The sequence below is a fragment of the Salmo salar genome, chromosome 03 (genome assembly GCF_965601325.2).
Source record: "Salmo salar chromosome 03, fSalSal1, whole genome shotgun sequence".
In the NCBI taxonomy this organism is placed as follows: Eukaryota; Metazoa; Chordata; class Actinopteri; order Salmoniformes; family Salmonidae; genus Salmo; species Salmo salar.
The window spans coordinates 101,295,298-101,313,535 of NC_138293.1; the positions used below are offsets into that span (position 1 = coordinate 101,295,298).

Here is an 18,238-nt window from a genome sequence, read left to right on the forward strand (position 1 = left end):
GTCTTGTGTGTGTCTTGTGACTCCTGATCAGGAACAGCTGGGAATCGTTGTTCCTGATTGGGAGTCATATATGTAGGAGTTGTTTGTCACTGGGGTTTGTGGGTGGTTGTTTTGCACTGCGTTTTTTAGCCTGCAAACTGTTGCTGCTGTCACGTTTATTGTTTCCTGTGGATGCTTTACTCCTTTTGTTGGGTAATTAAAAAATGAGTATTCACATACCTGCTGCGCCTTGGTTCATTTCAGAAGACAGTCGTTACACCACCTGACTAATATATATCTATACAACTATACAGCCACCTGACTAATATATATCTATACAACTATACAGCCACCTGACTAATATATATCTATACAACTATACAGCCACCTGACTAATATATATCCATACAACTATACAGCCACCTGACTAATATATATCTATACAACTACAGCCACCTGACTAATATATATCCATACAACTACAGCCACCTGACTAATATATATCTATACAACTACAGCCACCTGAAGAATATATATCCATACAACTACAGCCAACTGACTACACTGCAAAAACAGAAAATAGGACCTAGATTTGTAAAATAGAATACATTTATTACTTAATACTTTTGTTCTTTTGAGTTTATTTCACTTACCTATTGGTTAATGGTGTGTGTGTTCATGCGTGTGTTTGTGTTCATGTGTGTTTTTGTGTGTATTTGTGTGTTTGTGTGTGTGTTGTGTTTGTGTGTGTGTGTGTGTGTGTGAGAGAGAGAGAGAGGTCTCTGGTAAAGCCATCATGTTCTGAATCTGCTTCCCTGCCAGTGATGCATTGTGGGAAAAAAACAGATGTGTGTGTGTGCGTCAGTGTGATGCATTCGTGTGTGTGTGTGAGGGGGCTTCCCATCCCTGCACTGCCCCATCCCTCTTCTCTCTCCTTTACCTCTATTAGTTAGCCTCGGTAGCTCTCAGAGCTAACAACCTCCGCACCTCTAGACACCCAGACCCCTGCCTTGCCCGAACCCAGCCACGCTGCACTATGACCAGCCTCAGAGCCAGACGGAGGGCCCTGGCCCTGGTTCTCCTGGTTGTCCTCCAGCTTCAGGCCTGTAGGGGACAGGGTGCTGCTGAGCTCAGGAAGCCCATCTACCAGAGACTCAGACGACTAGACGATCAGGTCAGTGTGTATGGTTTGTGTGTGTGTCTGTGGGTGTGTGTCAGTGTGTGTGTGTGTTCATGTGTGTGTTTGTAAGTCTGTTCATGTGTGTGTCGCCCTTGATGTGTTATTGTTTTATTACAAGAAAATTCAAAAATTAGAACGTTATTATCCATAAGTAGGATAACACTAAATGACCAAAAGTATGTGGACACCTGATCGTCCAACATCTCATTCCAAAATCATGGGCATAAATATAGAGTTGTTCCCCCCTTTGCTGCTATAACAGCCTCCACTCTTCTGAGAAGACTTTCCACGAGATGTTGGAACATTTTTGCGGGGACTTGCTTCCTTTCAGCAACAAGAGAATTAGGGAGGTCGGGCACTGATGTTGGGCAATTAGGCGCGGCTTGCAGTCGGGGTTCCAATTCATCCCAAAGGTATTCGATGGGGTTGAGGTCAGGGCTCTGTGCAGGCCAGTCATGTTCTTCCGCACCGATCTAGACAAACCATTTATGTATGGACCTGGCTTTGTGCACGGAGAAATTGTCATGCTGAAACAGGAAAGGGCCTTCCCCAAACTGTTGCCACAAAGTTGGAAGCACAGAATCGTCTAGAATATAATTTTATGCTGTAGCATTAAGATTTCTCTTCACTAGAACTAGTGGGCCTAGCCCGAACCAGACCGTTATTCCTCCTCCACCAAACTTTACAGTTGGCACTATGCATTGGGGCAGGTAGAGTTCTCCTGGCATTCGCCAAACCCAGATTCGTCCGTCGGACTGCCAGATGGTGAAGCGTGATCCATCACTCCAGAGAACGCGTTTCCACTGCTCCAGAGTCCAATGGCGGTGAGCTTTACACCACTCCAGCCAACGCTTGGCATTGTGCGTGGTGATCTTAGGCTTGTGTTGCGGCTACTCGGCCATGGAAACCAATTTCATGAAGCTCCAGACGAACAGTTCTTGTGCCGATGTTGCTTCCAGAGGTAGTTTGGAACTCGGTAGTGAGTGTTAAAACCAATGACAGACGATTTTTACCGGCTACGCTCTTCACCACTCAGCGGTCCTGTTCTTGTGTGGTCTACCTCTTTGCGGCTGTGCCGTTGTTGCTCCTAGGCGTTTCCACTTCACAATAACAGCACTTACAGTTGACCGGTGCAACTCTAGCAGGGCAGAAATTTGACGAACTGACTTGCTGGAAAGGTGGCATCCTATGACGGTGCCACGTTGGAAGTCACAGCTCTTCAGTAAGGTCATTCTACTGCCAATGTTTGTCTATGGAGATTGCATGGCGGTGTGCTCAATTTTATACACCTATCAGCAACGGGTGAAGCTGAAGTAACCACTCATTTGAATGGGTTTCCACGTACTGCTGTATATATAGTGTGTGTGTAAGAACTTTAGATTATGTTGTGTGTTTGTTTCTCAGTTCCGTCGATTCCAGGAACAGACCCTGAGCCGGTTAGAGCTTCTGTCCCATATGTCTAACGTGTCGACCTCCCTAGAGGTCAGAGTTCAGACCCTGTCTGACCAACACAGAAACCTCACCCAGGAACTAACACAACTCAGAGACACCGCCACACAGGTTACTGTTTATATCATTTTAGCTATATTATTACTATAATATTATGTTATATTTACATGTATGTTATAGATTATGTTATATTTTAAATTAAAATATAGAAATACATATGTATATATGTTATATTATTACGTTAAAATTATTGTTATGGTTATATTTCGTTTTAATTTGGATCCTGTCATTGTTTTATCTTGTTTCTGTCCTGTTTTGTTTTTGTGGGGGGAAACATATAAAAAATCTTACCAAAAAAACAGGATCTGGACGGACTGAAAGACTGGAGCAGGAAACTACAGAAGAAGAACAAGAGGATGGAGGGAAGATTGGCCTCGCTGGAGAGAGGACTGAGAGAGAGACACAGACAGGGACAGGTACTCTAAACAACAGACAGGGACAGGTATTCTAAGCAACAACAAACAGGGACAGGTATTCTAAGCAACAACAGACAGGGACAGGTACTCTAAGCAACAACAGACAGGGACAGGTATTCTAAGCAACAACAGACAGGGACAGGTATTCGAAGCAACAACAGACAGGGACAGGTATTCTAAGCAACAACAGACAGGGACAGGTACTCTAAGCAACAACAAACAGGGACAGGTATTCTAAGCAACAACAGACAGGGACAGGTACTCTAAGCAACAACAGACAGGGACAGGTATTCTAAGCAACAACAGAGAGGGACAGGTACTCTAAACAACAGACAGGGACAGGTACTCTAAGCAACAACAGACAGGGACAGGTACTCTAAGCAACAACAGACAGGGACAGGTATTCTAAGCAACAACAGACAGGGACAGGTATTCTAAGCAACAACAGACAGGGACAGGTACTCTAAGCAACAACAAACAGGGACAGGTATTCTAAGCAACAACAGACAGGGACAGGTACTCTAAGCAACAACAGACAGGGACAGGTATTCTAAGCAACAACAGAGAGGGACAGGTACTCTAAACAACAGACAGGGACAGGTACTCTAAGCAACAATAGACAGGGACAGGTACTCTAAGCAACAACAGACAGGGACAGGTACTCTAAGCAACAACAGACAGGGCCAGGTATTCTAAGCAACAACAGACAGGGACAGGTACTCTAAGCAACAACAGACAGGGACAGGTACTCTAAGCAACAATAGATAGGGACAGGTATTCTAAGCAACAACAGACAGGGACAGGTATTCTAAGCAACAACAGACAGGGACATGTACTCTAAACAACAGACAGGGACAGGTATTCTAAGCAACAACAGACAGGGACAGGTATTCTAAGCAACAACAGACAGGGACAGGTACTCTAAACAACAGACAGGGACAGGTATTCTAAGCAACAACAGACAGGGACAGGTATTCTAAGCAACAACAGACAGGGACAGGTACTCTAAGCAACAACAGACAGGGACAGGTATTCTAAGCAACAACAGACAGGGACAGGTATTCTAAGCAACAACAGACAGGGACAGGTATTCTAAGCAACAACAGACAGGGACAGGTATTCTAAGCAACAACAGAGAGGGACAGGTACTCTAAACAACAGACAGGGACAGGTACTCTAAGCAACAATAGACAGGGACAGGTACTCTAAGCAACAACAGACAGGGACAGGTACTCTAAGCAACAACAGACAGGGCCAGGTATTCTAAGCAACAACAGACAGGGACAGGTACTCTAAGCAACAACAGACAGGGACAGGTACTCTAAGCAACAATAGATAGGGACAGGTATTCTAAGCAACAACAGACAGGGACAGGTATTCTAAGCAACAACAGACAGGGGCAGGTACTCTAAGCAACAACAGACAGGGGCAGGTACTCTAAGCAACAACAGACAGGGACAGGTACTCTAAGCAACAACAGACAGGGACAGTTTGGGAAACACTGAGGCAGGGCTACCCAAAGTCAGTCCTGGGGCCTCCCTGGCTGCACATTTTAGTTCTTGCCCTAGCACTACACAGCTGATTCAAAGTTGGTTATTTGGTTATTTGTGTAGTGCGAGGGCAAAAACCAAAATGTGCACCCAAGGAGGTTCCCAGGTTTGAGTTTGAATGGCCCTGCCCAAATAAAAATGTCTCACTCTTCCCTATAGTGAATAATATAATGCCAGTTAGCCAAATGTGGTGGCTAGAATCTGTTCTGCTATGACTCTCCTCTCCTCTCCTCTCCTCTCCTCTCCTCTCCTCTCCTCTCCTCTCCTCTCCTCCTCCTCTCCTCTCCTCTCCACAGGGCAGCAGGCAGACCCAGAGACCGAGTCAGGAGCAGGGAGAGTCTCTCTCCAGCCTCACCCTGGAGCTACACAGCCAGGAGGGGCGTCTCGACTCCCTGGAAGCCCAGCGAGAGGAGCTTCTGGTTGGGCTGAGAGGTCTCCAGGAGTCCCTGAGGGAACAGGATCTCCGGATGAGCCGGCTCGAAGGGAGGCTGGGGGAGCTTTTACAGGGGAATGTAGTCTCTTCCAGGGGATCAGAGAGGACAGGAGACCCCCTCACCTCCAACCTCACCCCCCAGGACACAGCACCCCCACAGAGGACCCAGGCCTCCAGAGGACAGAGCCCAAGACAGGACACCCAGACCCAGCCCGGACACACCCAGACATATTACCAGCACCAGCCCAAACCCCAACCCCATTCCCAGCCAAAACACACCAAAGACAGGAGGATGAGGACAAGACTACAGCCTCCACCTCCCCACCCCACACAGCCTCCTTTTCAGTCCCAGGAGGAGAGGAAGAGGCTGGGGGAGAGAGGACAGGAGAGCCCACGGCCTGGTCGTCCTCAACATGGGCCAAAACCACAGTCTGTGGAGGAGACGAGAGAGGAGGAAGAGATGGAGAGGAGGAGGGGGGACGAGGTGTGGAGGAAGAGTGAAGTGAAGCGGACAGAGAGGAGGAGGGGAGAGGAAGAGCGGACAGAGAGGAGGAGGGGAGAGGAAGAGCGGACAGAGAGGAGGGAGGGAGAGGAGGAAGAGGAGGAGATGAAAGGAGAGGAATCACAAATCCAGAACCTTCTCCAGCTTCCAGTGAGACATAAGATCCCTCTGCAGCACATCCCCAGGAGAGAAGCTACCAGTAAGTAACTTCAGATCAACCTCTGTCAGGTGGCAATAACCGAAAAGCAAAACTCCAGTAACTTTACCAGAATTCCCAGGTTTTCCATCATTTCTGGTTTTAAGATTCCAGATGTCCTGCTTGTTCCATTGTGGTTCCAGGAATCTTCAAACTGGGATTTCTGGAAACCCTCTGTCAGCACACAACACAGCATCCAGTGATGTAATGCCAATTAAACAACTATAAAATAGAGAGGTGTAATGTGGTGTGACATCCCATAGTATCCCATAGAGAGGTGTAATGTGGTGGGACATCCCATAGTATCCCATAGAGAGGTGTAATGTGGTGTGATATCCCATAGTATCCCATAGAGAGGTGTAATGTGGTGTGACATCCCATAGTATCCCATAGAGAGGTGTAATGTGGTGGGACATCCCATAGTATCCCATAGAGAGGTGTAATGTGGTGTGCCCAGTATCCCATAGAGAGGTGTAATGTGGTGTGACATCCCATAGTATCCCATAGAGAGGTGTAATGTGGTGGGACATCCCATAGTATCCCATAGAGAGGTGTAATGTGGTGTAATATCCCCATAGTATCCCATAGAGAGGTGTAATGTGGTGTGACATTACATAGTATCCCATAGAGAGGTGTAATGTGGTGTGACATTACATAGTATCCCATAGAGAGGTGTAATGTGGTGTGACATCCCATAGTATCCCATAGAGAGGTGTAATGTGGTGGGACATCCCATAGTATCCCATAGAGAGGTGTAATGTGGTGTGACATTACATAGTACCCCATAGAGAGGTGTAATGTGGTGTGACGTTACATAGTATCCCATAGAGAGGTGTAATGTGGTGTGACATCCCATAGTATCCCATAGAGAGGTGTAATGTGGTGGGACATCCCATAGTATCCCATAGAGAGTTGTAATGTGGTGGGACATCCCATAGTATCCCATAGAGAGGTGTAATGTGGTGTGACATCACATAGTATCCCATAGAGAGGTGTAACGTGGTGTGATGTTACATAGTATTCCATAGAGAGGTGTAATGTGGTGTGACATCCCATAGTATCCCATAGAGAGGTGTAATGTGGTGTGACGTTACATAGTATCCCATAGAGAGGTGTAATGTGGTGGGACATCCCATAGTATCCCATAGAGAGGTGTAATGTGGTGTGACGTTACATAGTATCCCCTAATGAGGTGTAATGTGGTGTGACGTTACATAGTATCCCATAGAGAGGTGTAATGTGGTGTGACGTTACATAGTATCCCATAGAGAGGTGTAATGTGGTGTGATATCCCATAGTATCCCATAGAGAGGTGTAATGTGGTGTGACATCACATAGTATCCCATAGAGAGGTGTAATGTGGTGTGACATCACATAGTATCCCATAGAGAGGTGTAATGTGGTGTGACATTACATAGTATCCCATAGAGAGGTGTAATGTGGTGTGACATCACATAGTATCCCATAGAGAGGTGTAATGTGGTGTGACATCACATAGTATCCCATAGAGAGGTGTAATGTGGTGTGACATCACATAGTATCCCATAGAGAGGTGTAATGTGGTGTGACATCACATAGTATCTTATAGAGAGGTGTAATGTGGTGTGACATTACATAGCATCCAATAGAATAGTTAGACATTTGTGCAAACAAACAAATATCACATTTAAATAAGTATTCAGACCCTTAACTCAGTACTTTGTTGAAGCACCTTTGACAGCGATTACAGCCTCGAGTCTTGGGTATGACACTACAAGTTTGGCACACCTGTATTTGGGGAGTTTCTCCCATTCTCTGCAGATCCTCTCAAGCTCTGTCAGGTTGGATGGGGAGTGTTGCTACACAGCTATTTTCAGGTCTCTCCAGAGATGTTCGATTGGGTTCAAGTCCGGGCTCTGGCTGGGTCACTCAAGGACATTCAAAGAGACTTGTCCCGAAGCCACTCCTGCATTGTCTTGGCTGTGTGCTTAGGGTCATTGTCCTGTTGGAAGGTGAACCTTCGCCCCAGTCTGAGGTCCTGGAGCAGGTTTTCATCGAGGATCTCTCTGTACTTTGCTCCGTTCACCTTTCCCTGGATCTTGACTAGTCTCCCAGTCCCTGCCGCTGAAAAACATCCCCACAACATAGGGATGGTGCCAGGTTTCCTCCAGAAGTGACGCTTGGCATTCAGGCCAAAGGGTTCAATATTGGTTTCATCAGACCAGAGAATCTTGTTTCTCATGGTCTGAGTCCTTTAGGTGCCTTTTGACAAACTCCAAGCGGGCTGTCATGTGCCTTTTACTGAGGAGTGGCTTCCGTCTGGCCACTCTACCATGAAGGCCTGATTGGTGGAGTGCTGCAGAGATGGTTGTTCTTCTGGAAGGTTCTGCCATCTCCACAGAGAAACTCTAAAGCTCTGTCAGAGTGACCATCGGGTTCTTGGTCACCTCCCTGACCAAGGCCCCTCTCCCATGATTACTAATCAATGGGAATGGGGACCAGGTGTGCGTAATGACAGTTCCGGAGGGATCCGTGACACTTATTTAAATATGGTATTTCTGTTTTTAATTTTTTATAGATTTGCAAACATTTCTAAAAATCTGTTTTCGCTTTGTCATTATGGGGTATTGTGTGTATATTGATGAGGAAAATAATGAATTTAATCCATTTTAGAATAAGGCCGTAACATAACAAAACGTGGAAAAAGTAAAGGGCTCTGAATACTTTCATAATGCACTGCATGTGTTTTACATCCATAAACAACATCTGCTGAGCCACGAGAGACCAGAGACACACACACACACACACACACACACACACACACACACACACACACACACACACACACACACACACACACACACACACACACACACACACACACACATCTGTTAAAGGCATTGTTGTGTGTTTCCATTCAGTCTGGAGGGGAAGGGGAGTTGAACCATTACATTTGTCTAATACCAAACTAGCAACACATCTTGGGACTACAAGGTCCTCTACTCTCTAAATAGATAAACAGACAGAGAAGAGAAGGAGTGAGAGAGAGAGAGAGAGAGAGAGAGAGAGAGAGAGAGAGAGAGAGAGAGAGAGAGACAGAGAGAGAGAGAGGATAGACAGAGAGACAGCGAGAGAGAAAGAGAGAGAGAGAGAGAGGAGTTAAGTGTTGATAGATGTAGGAAACAGGATATAGTCTCAGTGAGTTTGGACCATCTGAGAGTTAAGAGTTATGTTCACATCTGAAGAATCAATATAACTATATTGTTCACGTTGAAAAACCTAAGGTAAATAAACCCAGTTAGAGAAACACTATATTCTGTAAGTCTAGAAAGTGATACACACTGCCTTAGCCAAGAAATTCAGAATCATCTCTACACATTGATCAGTCAGCTGGTTATAACTGTAGCCAGTTTGTGATTGACAAGTTGAGAAATGGCTGACAGATTAAGTTCTCTTCAACCTTCCTATAGCCTGGGTACCAGTCTGTTTCTATAGCCTTCCTATAGCCTGAGTACCAGTCTGTTTCTATAGCCTTCCTATAGCCTGAGTACCAGTCTGTTTCTATAGCCTTCCTATAGCCTGGGTACCAGTCTGTTTCTATAGCCTTCCTATAGCCTGAGTACCAGTCTGTTTCTATAGCCTTCCTATAGCCTGGGTACCAGTCTGTTTCTATAGCCTTCCTATAGCCTGGGTACCAGTCTGTTTCCTTCCTATAGCCTGGGTACCAGTCTGTTTCTATAGCCTTCCTGTAGTCTGGGTACCAGTCTGTTTCTATAGCCTTCCTATAGCCTGGGTACCAGTCTGTTTCTATAGCCTTCCTATAGCCTGGGTACCAGTCTGTTTCTATAGCCTTCCTATAGCCTGGGCACCAGTCTGTTTCTATAGCCTTCCTATAGCCTGGGTACCAGTCTGTTTCTATAGCCTTCCTATAGCCTGGGTACCAGTCTGTTTCTATAGCCTTCCTATAGCCTGAGTACCAGTCTGTTTCTATAGCCTTCCTATAGCCTGGGTACCAGTCTGTTTCTATAGCCTTCCTATAGCCTGGGTACCAGTCTGTTTCCTTCCTATAGCCTGGGTACCAGTCTGTTTCTATAGCCTTCCTATAGCCTGGGTACCAGTCTGTTTCTATAGCCTTCCTATAGCCTGGGTACCAGTCTGTTTCTATAGCCTTCCTATAGCCTGGGTACCAGTCTGTTTCTATATCCTTCCTATAGCCTGAGTACCAGTCTGTTTCCTTCCTATAGCCTGGGTACCAGTCTGTTTCCTTCCTATAGCCTGAGTACCAGTCTGTTTCTATAGCCTTCCTATAGCCTGGGTACCAGTCTGTTTCTATAGCCTTCCTATAGCCTGGGTACCAGTCTGTTTCTATAGCCTTCCTATAGCCTGGGTACCAGTCTGTTTCTATAGCCTTCCTATAGCCTGGGTACCAGTCTGTTTCTATAGCCTTCCTATAGCCTGGGTACCAGTCTGTTTCCTTCCTATAGCCTGGGTACCAGTCTGTTTCTATAGCCTTCCTATAGTCTGGGTACCAGTCTGTTTCTATAGCCTTCCTATAGCCTGGGTACCAGTCTGTTTCCTTCCTATAGCCTGGGTACCAGTCTGTTTCTATAGCCTTCCTTATAGCCTGGGTACCAGTCTGTTTCCTTCCTATAGCCTGGGTACCAGTCTGTTTCTATAGCCTTCCTATAGCCTGGGTACCAGTCTGTTTCTATAGCCTTCCTATAGCCTGGGTACCAGTCTGTTTCTATAGCCTTCCTATAGTCTGGGTACCAGTCTGTTTCCTTCCTATAGCCTGGGTACCAGTCTGTTTCTATAGCCTTCCTATAGCCTGGGTACCAGTCTGTTTCCTTCCTATAGCCTGGGTACCAGTCTGTTTCTATAGCCTTCCTTATAGCCTGGGTACCAGTCTGTTTCCTTCCTATAGCCTGGGTACCAGTCTGTTTCTATAGCCTTCCTATAGCCTGGGTACCAGTCTGTTTCCTTTCTATAGCCTGGGTACCAGTCTGTTTCCTTCCTATAGCCTGGGTACCAGTCTGTTTCCTTCCTATAGCCTGGGTACCAGTCTGTTTCTATAGCCTTCCTATAGCCTGGGTACCAGTCTGTTTCTATAGCCTTCCTATAGCCTGGGTACCAGTCTGTTTCTATAGCCTTCCTATAGCCTGGGTACCAGTCTGTTTCCTTCCTATAGCCTGGGTACCAGTCTGTTTCTATAGCCTTCCTATAGCCTGGGTACCAGTCTGTTTCCTTCCTATAGCCTGGGTACCAGTCTGTTTCTATAGCCTTCCTATAGCCTGGGTACCAGTCTGTTTCTATAGCCTTCCTATAGCCTGGGTACCAGTCTGTTTCTATAGCCTTCCTATAGCCTGGGTACCAGTCTGTTTCTATAGCCTTCCTATAGCCTGGGTACCAGTCTGTTTCTATAGCCTTCCTATAGCCTGGGTACCAGTCTGTTTCTATAGCCTTCCTATAGCCTGGGTACCAGTCTGTTTCTATAGCCTTCCTATAGCCTGGGTACCAGTCTGTTTCTATAGCCTTCCTATAGCCTGGGCACCAGTCTGTTTCTATAGCCTTCCTATAGCCTGGGTACCAGTCTGTTTCTATAGCCTTCCTATAGCCTGGGCACCAGTCTGTTTCTATAGCCTTCCTATAGCCTGGGTACCAGTCTGTTTCTATAGCCTTCCTATAGCCTGGGCACCAGTCTGTTTCTATAGCCTTCCTATAGCCTGGGTACCAGTGTGTTTTTCCTATAGCCTGGGTACCAGTGTGTTTTTCCTATAGCCTCCTCGTTTGCTGTTGTTGAATGCAGAAACAGTCCAAGACTGGGATTAGATGGTCCCACTCTGCTTTTAGCCGTTCGTCATCATGGTGTGTTTGACCTATAAAACATGATTGAGAACAAAGCTGTTACACCGACAGTCCTGTTCTCAGGCCAGAACCCCTATCCAGCCAGTCCTGTAGGGACCACCACCCTGGGCTACAGTAGACTTCAGGCTTCATGATTTACTGTCTGCTTTTACTACATTGTCCTGACCTGTGGATGTGAGGAGGGAGAGAGAGAGAGGGAAGGAGAGGGAATGAGATAGAAAGAGAGAAAGAGATCTGGGGATATGAGCAGGAAGATATGAGGGGATAGTCGTAACAGCAGGAGGTAGGAGGATATGAGGGGATAGTCGTAACAGCAGGAGGTAGGAGGATATGAGGGGATAGTCGTAACAGCAGGAGGTAGAAGGATATGAGGGGATAGTCGTAACAGCAGGAGGTAGGAGGATATGAGGGGATAGTCGTAACAGCAGGAGGTAGGAGGATATGAGGGGATAGTCGTAACAGCAGGAGGTAGGAGGATATGAGGGGATAGTCGTAACAGCAGGAGGTAGGTGGATATGAGGGGATAGTCGTAACAGCAGGAGGTAGGAGGATATGAGGGGATAGTCGTAACAGCAGGAGGTAGGAGGATATGAGGGGATAGTCGTAACAGCAGGAGGTAGGAGGATATGAGGGGATAGTCGTAACAGCAGGAGGTAGGAGGATATGAGGGGAGGGATAGTCGTAACAGCAGGAGGTAGGTGGATATGAGGGGATAGTCGTAACAGCAGGAGGTAGGAGGATGTGAGGGGATAGTCTTAACAGCAGGAGGTAGGAGGATGTGAGGGGATAGTCGTAACAGCAGGAGGTAGGAGGATATGAGGGGATAGTCGTAACAGCAGGAGGTAGGAGGATATGAGAGGATAGTCGTAACAGGAGGTAGGAGGATATGAGGGGATAGTCGTAACAGCAGGAGGTAGGATGATATGAGAGGATAGTCGTAACAGCAGGAGGTAGGAGGATATGAGAGGATAGTCGTAACAGCAGGAGGTAGGAGGATATGAGGGGATAGTCGTAACAGCAGGAGGTAGGAGGATATGAGGGGATAGTCGTAACAGCAGGAGGTAGGAGGATATGAGGGGATAGTCATAACAGCAGAAGGTAGGAGGATATGAGGGGATAGTCGTAACAGCAGGAGGTAGGAGGATATGAGGGGATAGTCGTAACAGCAGGAGGTAGGAGGATATGAGAGGATAGTCGTAACAGGAGGTAGGAGGATATGAGGGGATAGTCGTAACAGCAGGAGGTAGGACGATATGAGAGGATAGTCGTAACAGGAGGTAGGAGGATATGAGAGGATAGTCATAACAGGAGGTAGGAGGATATGAGAGGATAGCCGTAACAGCAGGAGGTAGGATGATATGAGAGGATAGTCGTAACAGCAGGAGGTAGGAGGATATGAGAGGATAGTCGTAACAGCAGGAGGTAGGAGGATATGAGAGGATAGTCGTAACAGCAGGAGGTAGGAGGATATGAGAGGATAGTCGTAACAGCAGGAGGTAGGAGGATATGAGGGGATAGTCGTAACAGCAGGAGGTAGAAGGATATGAGGGGATAGTCATAACAGCAGGAGGTAGGAAGATATCAAATGTATTTATAAAGACAATCAAATGTATTTATAAAACCCTTTTTACATCAGCTGTAAGGGTGCGTGCTGGTGGCAGGGAAGTCAGGCACAGGAGAATGAACTTAGTATAAAACAGAGCAGTTTAATAAGTGCTCAAAAACTCAGAAAACCAAAATATACTAAATAATACAAGTGGGTACAAAACCCGTCGCACACCAGAACATAACTTGCACATAGCTTACAAACAATCACCGACAAGGACAATGAGGGGGACAGAGGGTTAAATACACAACATGTAATGAATGGGATTGGAACCAGGTGTGATACAAGACAAGACAAAACCAAAGGAAAATGAAAATGAAAAGAGGATCAGCGATGGCTAGAAGGTCGGCGACTTCGACCGCCGAATGCCGCCTGAACAAGGAGAGGGACCAATTTCGGCGGAAGTCATGACTTCAGCAGATGTCACAAAGTGCTATACAGGAACCCAGCCGAAAACCCCAAACAGCAAGCAATGCAGATGTAGAAGCACGGTGGCTAGGAAAAACTCACTAGAAAGTCAGGAACCTAGGAACAAACCTAGAGAGGAACCAGGCTCTGAGGGGTGGCCAGTCCTCTTCTGGCTGTGCCGGTTGGAGATTATAAGAGTACATGGCCATTAAGGCCAGATTGTTCTTCAAGATGTTCAAACGTTCATAGATGACCAGCAGGGTCAAATAATAACCCCAGTGGGGATCTGTATTCAAATAGTTTTACAAAGTAGTCCGTTTTTGGGATCTGTTTTGAAATAGTTTTAAAAAGTAGTCTTTTTTTGGGATCTCTATTGAAAAACTTTAAAAAAGTAGCAATTTTTTGGGATCTGTATTAAAATAGCGTTACAAAGTAGTCAGTTCTTGGGATCTGTACTGAAATACTTTTAAAAAGTAGCCATTTTTTTTTTAGATCTGTATTAAAAAGTTTGAAGAATGTGTCATTTTTTGGGATCTGTATTCAAATAGTTTTAGTCCAATGTATCTACTATATTTGTTCCCTCTGAAAAGGAGATATCCCAGGTCTGATGCCACAACGAGTAGTTAAAACTAGAGTTATCCCAGGTCTGATGCCACAACGAGTAGTTAAAACTAGAGTTATCCCAGGTCTGATGCCACAACGAGAAGTTAAAACTAGAGTTATCCCAGGTCTGATGCCACAACGAGTAGTTAAGACTAGAGTTATCCCAGGTCTGATGCCACAACGAGTAGTTAAAACTAGAGATATCCCAGGTCTGATGCCACAACGAGTAGTTAAAACTAGAGTTATCCCAGGTCTGATGCCACAACGAGTAGTTAAAACTAGAGTTATCCCAGGTCTGATGCCACAACGAGTAGTTAAAACTAGAGTTATCCCAGGTCTGACGCCACAACGAGTAGTTAAAACTAGAGTTATCCCAGGTCTGACGCCACAACGAGTAGTTAAAACTAGAGTTATCCCAGGTCTGACGCCACAACGAGTAGTTAAAACTAGAGTTATCCCAGGTCTGATGCCACAACGAGTAGTTAAAACTAGAGTTATCCCAGGTCTGATGCCACAACGAGTAGTTAAAACTAGAGTTATCCCAGGTCTGATGCCACAACGAGTAGTTAAGACTAGAGTTATCCCAGGTCTGATGCCACAACGAGTAGCTAAAACTAGAGATATCCCAGGTCTGATGCCACAACGAGTAGTTAAAACTAGAGTTATCCCAGGTCTGATGCCACAACGAGTAGTTAAAACTAGAGTTATCCCAGGTCTGATGCCACAACGAGTAGTTAAAACTAGAGTTATCCCAGGTCTGACGCCACAACGAGTAGTTAAAACTAGAGTTATCCCAGGTCTGACGCCACAACGAGTAGTTAAAACTAGAGTTATCCCAGGTCTGACGCCACAACGAGTAGTTAAAACTAGAGTTATCCCAGGTCTGACGCCACAACGAGTAGTTAAAACTAGAGTTATCCCAGGTCTGACGCCACAACGAGTAGTTAAAACTAGAGTTATCCCAGGTCTGACGCCACAACGAGTAGTTAAAACTAGAGTTATCCCAGGTCTGACGCCACAACGAGTAGTTAAAACTAGAGTTATCCCAGGTCTGACGCCACAACGAGTAGTTAAAACTAGAGTTATCCCAGGTCTGACGCCACAACGAGTAGTTAAAACTAGAGTTATCCCAGGTCTGACGCCACAACGAGTAGTTAAAACTAGAGTTATCCCAGGTCTGACGCCACAACGAGTAGTTAAAACTAGAGTTATCCCAGGTCTGATGCCACAACGAGTAGTTAAAACTACAGTTATCCCAGGTCTGATGCCACAACGAGTAGTTAAAACTAGAGTTATCCCAGGTCTGATGCCACAACGAGTAGTTAAAACTAGAGTTATCCCAGGTCTGATGCCACAACGAGTAGTTAAAACTAGAGTTATCCCAGGTCTGATGCCACAACGAGTAGTTAAAACTAGAGTTATCCCAGGTCTGATGCCACAACGAGTAGTTAAAACTAGAGTTATCCCAGGTCTGATGCCACAACGAGTAGTTAAAACTAGAGATATCCCAGGTCTGATTTGTTGCAGTGTTTTTTGTTCCAGTACTCACTGACTATCTTGTCTCTCTCTTTTCTCTCCTCCAGTCTGTAATGTGGACTCCATGCTCCTGTTTCCGTCAGCTTCCTCTGAGAACTACGTCACCTTCTCCCGGAGCTTCCCTGCTCTTCCAGAACTCTCCGTGTGCCTGTGGATCCGCGTCGACGTCGGTTACGTAGGAACGCTCCTCTCTTACGCCACGGAAGACGACGACAACAAACTAGTCCTATACGGACGCAACTCCTCCTCCTCCTCATACTCTTCCTCCACCCCCAGCCGAGCAACCCTGGACTTCGTGGTGGGAGACCCTGCGTACCGTGAGCTCCCTGTGGACTCTGTGCTGGACGGGTGCTGGCACCACCTCTGTGTCCTCTGGTCCTCTATCCAGGGACGTTTCTGGCACTACACCGACCGGCGCCTGACCTCCGCAGGGTCACGGTTCAGGAAGGGTTACGAGGTGCCGGGAGGGGGGTTAGTGGTGCTGGGAGCAGAGCAGGACAGCCAGGGGGGAGGGTTTGATCCCACCGAGGGGTTCGTGGGGCGCCTGGCGGGGTTCACCGTGTGGGACCGGGTATTGAGTCCTGGGGAGGTGACGGGGGTGGCTATGGGGAGGGGGGTACCCCGGGGGGTGGTGCTCGAGTTGGGGGATGTTGACGGAGTTCATGGGGAGGTGCAGCAGGTAGCCTGCGAGTGCCTGGAACACTGTAGCTGAGACGTTTGATTCCAAACTGACACTAACCGCTCGTCCCTCATCCCTCGTCCCTATAGGCACTCCTAGATCTACAGTGTGGTCCTTTAGGGCAGAGTGGGCTGGTTTTTACTTCTCTGTACTTGATTGATCAATTAAGGTAATTGATTTCCCCTCACCTGGTTGTCTAGGTATTAATTGGGTGTTAATTAAAAATAAATAATAACAAATAACAACAACCAGCCTACGGGTTTACTTGGGATTCAGCTGTCTAAATGTTTTAATATCAATCAATTAACTACCAGGGAGAATGAAGACCGGCAGAACTGCCCTTCGGACTTAATGTGGACCTATATTGAAAGAGGAACCCTAACACTTCTCTGACCTTAAACAGTGCCACTGACACACTGTAAAATGAGCATGTGAATGAAAGCCATCAATTATTACTTAAAGCAATGTTATATGGCTAAACAAAGACTGTTTCATATCATATATATTGTTACCCAGCAACAGACAGACAGAGAGAGAGAGCGAGAGAGACAGACAGACAGAGGGACAGACAGACAGACAGACAGGCAGAGGGACAGACTGTTTATCGTTCAGATTGTTCTGTTATAAAGTCAACAGACTAGCTGCTAGTTGACCAACTGACATCTGATGTCAGTTATTATCATGCTAATAAATCAAGATGATGTCAGTTGGAGCTGCTCTCTACTCTACTGGATATATAACAGTCATCATTCATGAGACAAATGATCCTTTATCTATAAACATTGATTCACTCAGTTCGTTTGTATTTGTTTGTATGTCTTTGTTATGCATGGTTTTGTCTTGTCAGTATATTATTTCACTTGAGAGGGGAAAACATTGTGTTTTTTCTGTAGCCTACTTCAACTATTTCAATTTCCAAGGTCCTTGATGTAAGACTGCCACAAACACCTAGATTATTCAATAATTAACCACCAACATGTAAACCATCAGTTCTTCATAATATGACATCGATATCATTGTCTGGCTCTTATGCTGTAAAATATTGGCAAAAAATGCGTCTTCCTCTCTGTTTTTGGTCTCAGCTGTCAGTTAGAGAACTATAATTCCCAGAAATCCATGCGAACAACAGTTACGTTTGACCCTGTGTGCCACCGTTAGAAACCATCACGAGTTCGCTTATGATTTTAGTCATGTGGAATATCTTAATTGTTCCCTCTTTACGTCCTCACTCATCTCTCCTTATCTCCTTTTCAAAACTCATTGGAGGAGATGGTCAGAGGGGTGGGACCTCTGGATTTCTCCTCCAATGGGTTTTCAGAAAGAGACAAGGAGAGAGGACGCGAGGTGGTACTCATTGAGATCATCCCATAGGAAGCTAGAATGAGAGGTAGTTATCCAAACACAACTGCAAATTAAAAACAATCTCACTGATTGAGAGAGTGGAGAAATACCACGTGTAAGCATGGCTAATATCACGAAGAAAGTGTCGTGGTCGAGCCGAGGTGACGAGTCCGGTGGCGGCGAGAGAACCCCACTTCTCAACGGCTCCGAAGAAGTCCGATACACCAGACAGGTAGGGCTAGCATGCTAGCTAGCTAAACTAGCGAACACAAGCCAAACTGTCTAACGTTGCCGCTATGTGCCAGCTAGGTATGCATGATGTTTTCTAAGAGTGAAACATTATGTTTTGCTATGAGATTAATGATTTAGTTAATTTGTAGTTCTGTAAAAAACGAGAGCGCCGCTTGTGGTTTGTTGCGTGCAGGCGTTTGCAAATGCTGCTAACAACAACAAATG

At 46.0% G+C, this 18,238-nt stretch overlaps 2 protein-coding genes across 2 annotated transcripts in view; both read left to right on the plus strand.

Annotated features, from left to right (window-relative positions):
• The first annotated feature begins 877 nt into the window (after nucleotides 1-877).
• LOC106591681 (pentraxin-4) lies at nucleotides 878-17,236 on the plus strand. The gene is made up of 5 exons (XM_045715942.2): nucleotides 878-1,153; nucleotides 2,564-2,719; nucleotides 2,971-3,084; nucleotides 4,931-5,768; nucleotides 15,810-17,236. The coding sequence occupies exons 1-5, from the start codon at nucleotides 1,016-1,018 to the stop codon at nucleotides 16,472-16,474; spliced, it is 1,911 nt and encodes a 636-aa protein (XP_045571898.1). The 5' UTR covers nucleotides 878-1,015; the 3' UTR covers nucleotides 16,475-17,236.
• Nucleotides 17,237-17,763: 527 nt separating this feature from the next.
• Nucleotides 17,764-18,238, plus strand: part of LOC106602010 (chloride channel 7) — a 67,523-nt gene continuing 67,048 nt past the window's right edge. Inside the window, exon 1 of the mRNA XM_082972959.1 lies at nucleotides 17,764-18,014. Coding sequence (XP_082829085.1) covers nucleotides 17,904-18,014 — 111 coding nt within the window. The 5' untranslated portion in view covers nucleotides 17,764-17,903. The remainder of the gene's footprint in view (nucleotides 18,015-18,238) is intronic.

Coding starts and splice junctions, on each gene's coding strand:
- LOC106591681 (XM_045715942.2), top strand. CDS start 1,016: ATGACCAGCCTCAGAGCCAGACGGAGGGCCCTGGCCCTGGTTCTCCTG. Junction 1,154..2,563: donor TCAGACGACTAGACGATCAG/GTCAGTGTGTAT, acceptor TTTGTTTCTCAG/TTCCGTCGATTCCAGGAACA. Junction 5,769..15,809: donor CCCCAGGAGAGAAGCTACCA/GTAAGTAACTTC, acceptor TCTCTCCTCCAG/TCTGTAATGTGGACTCCATG.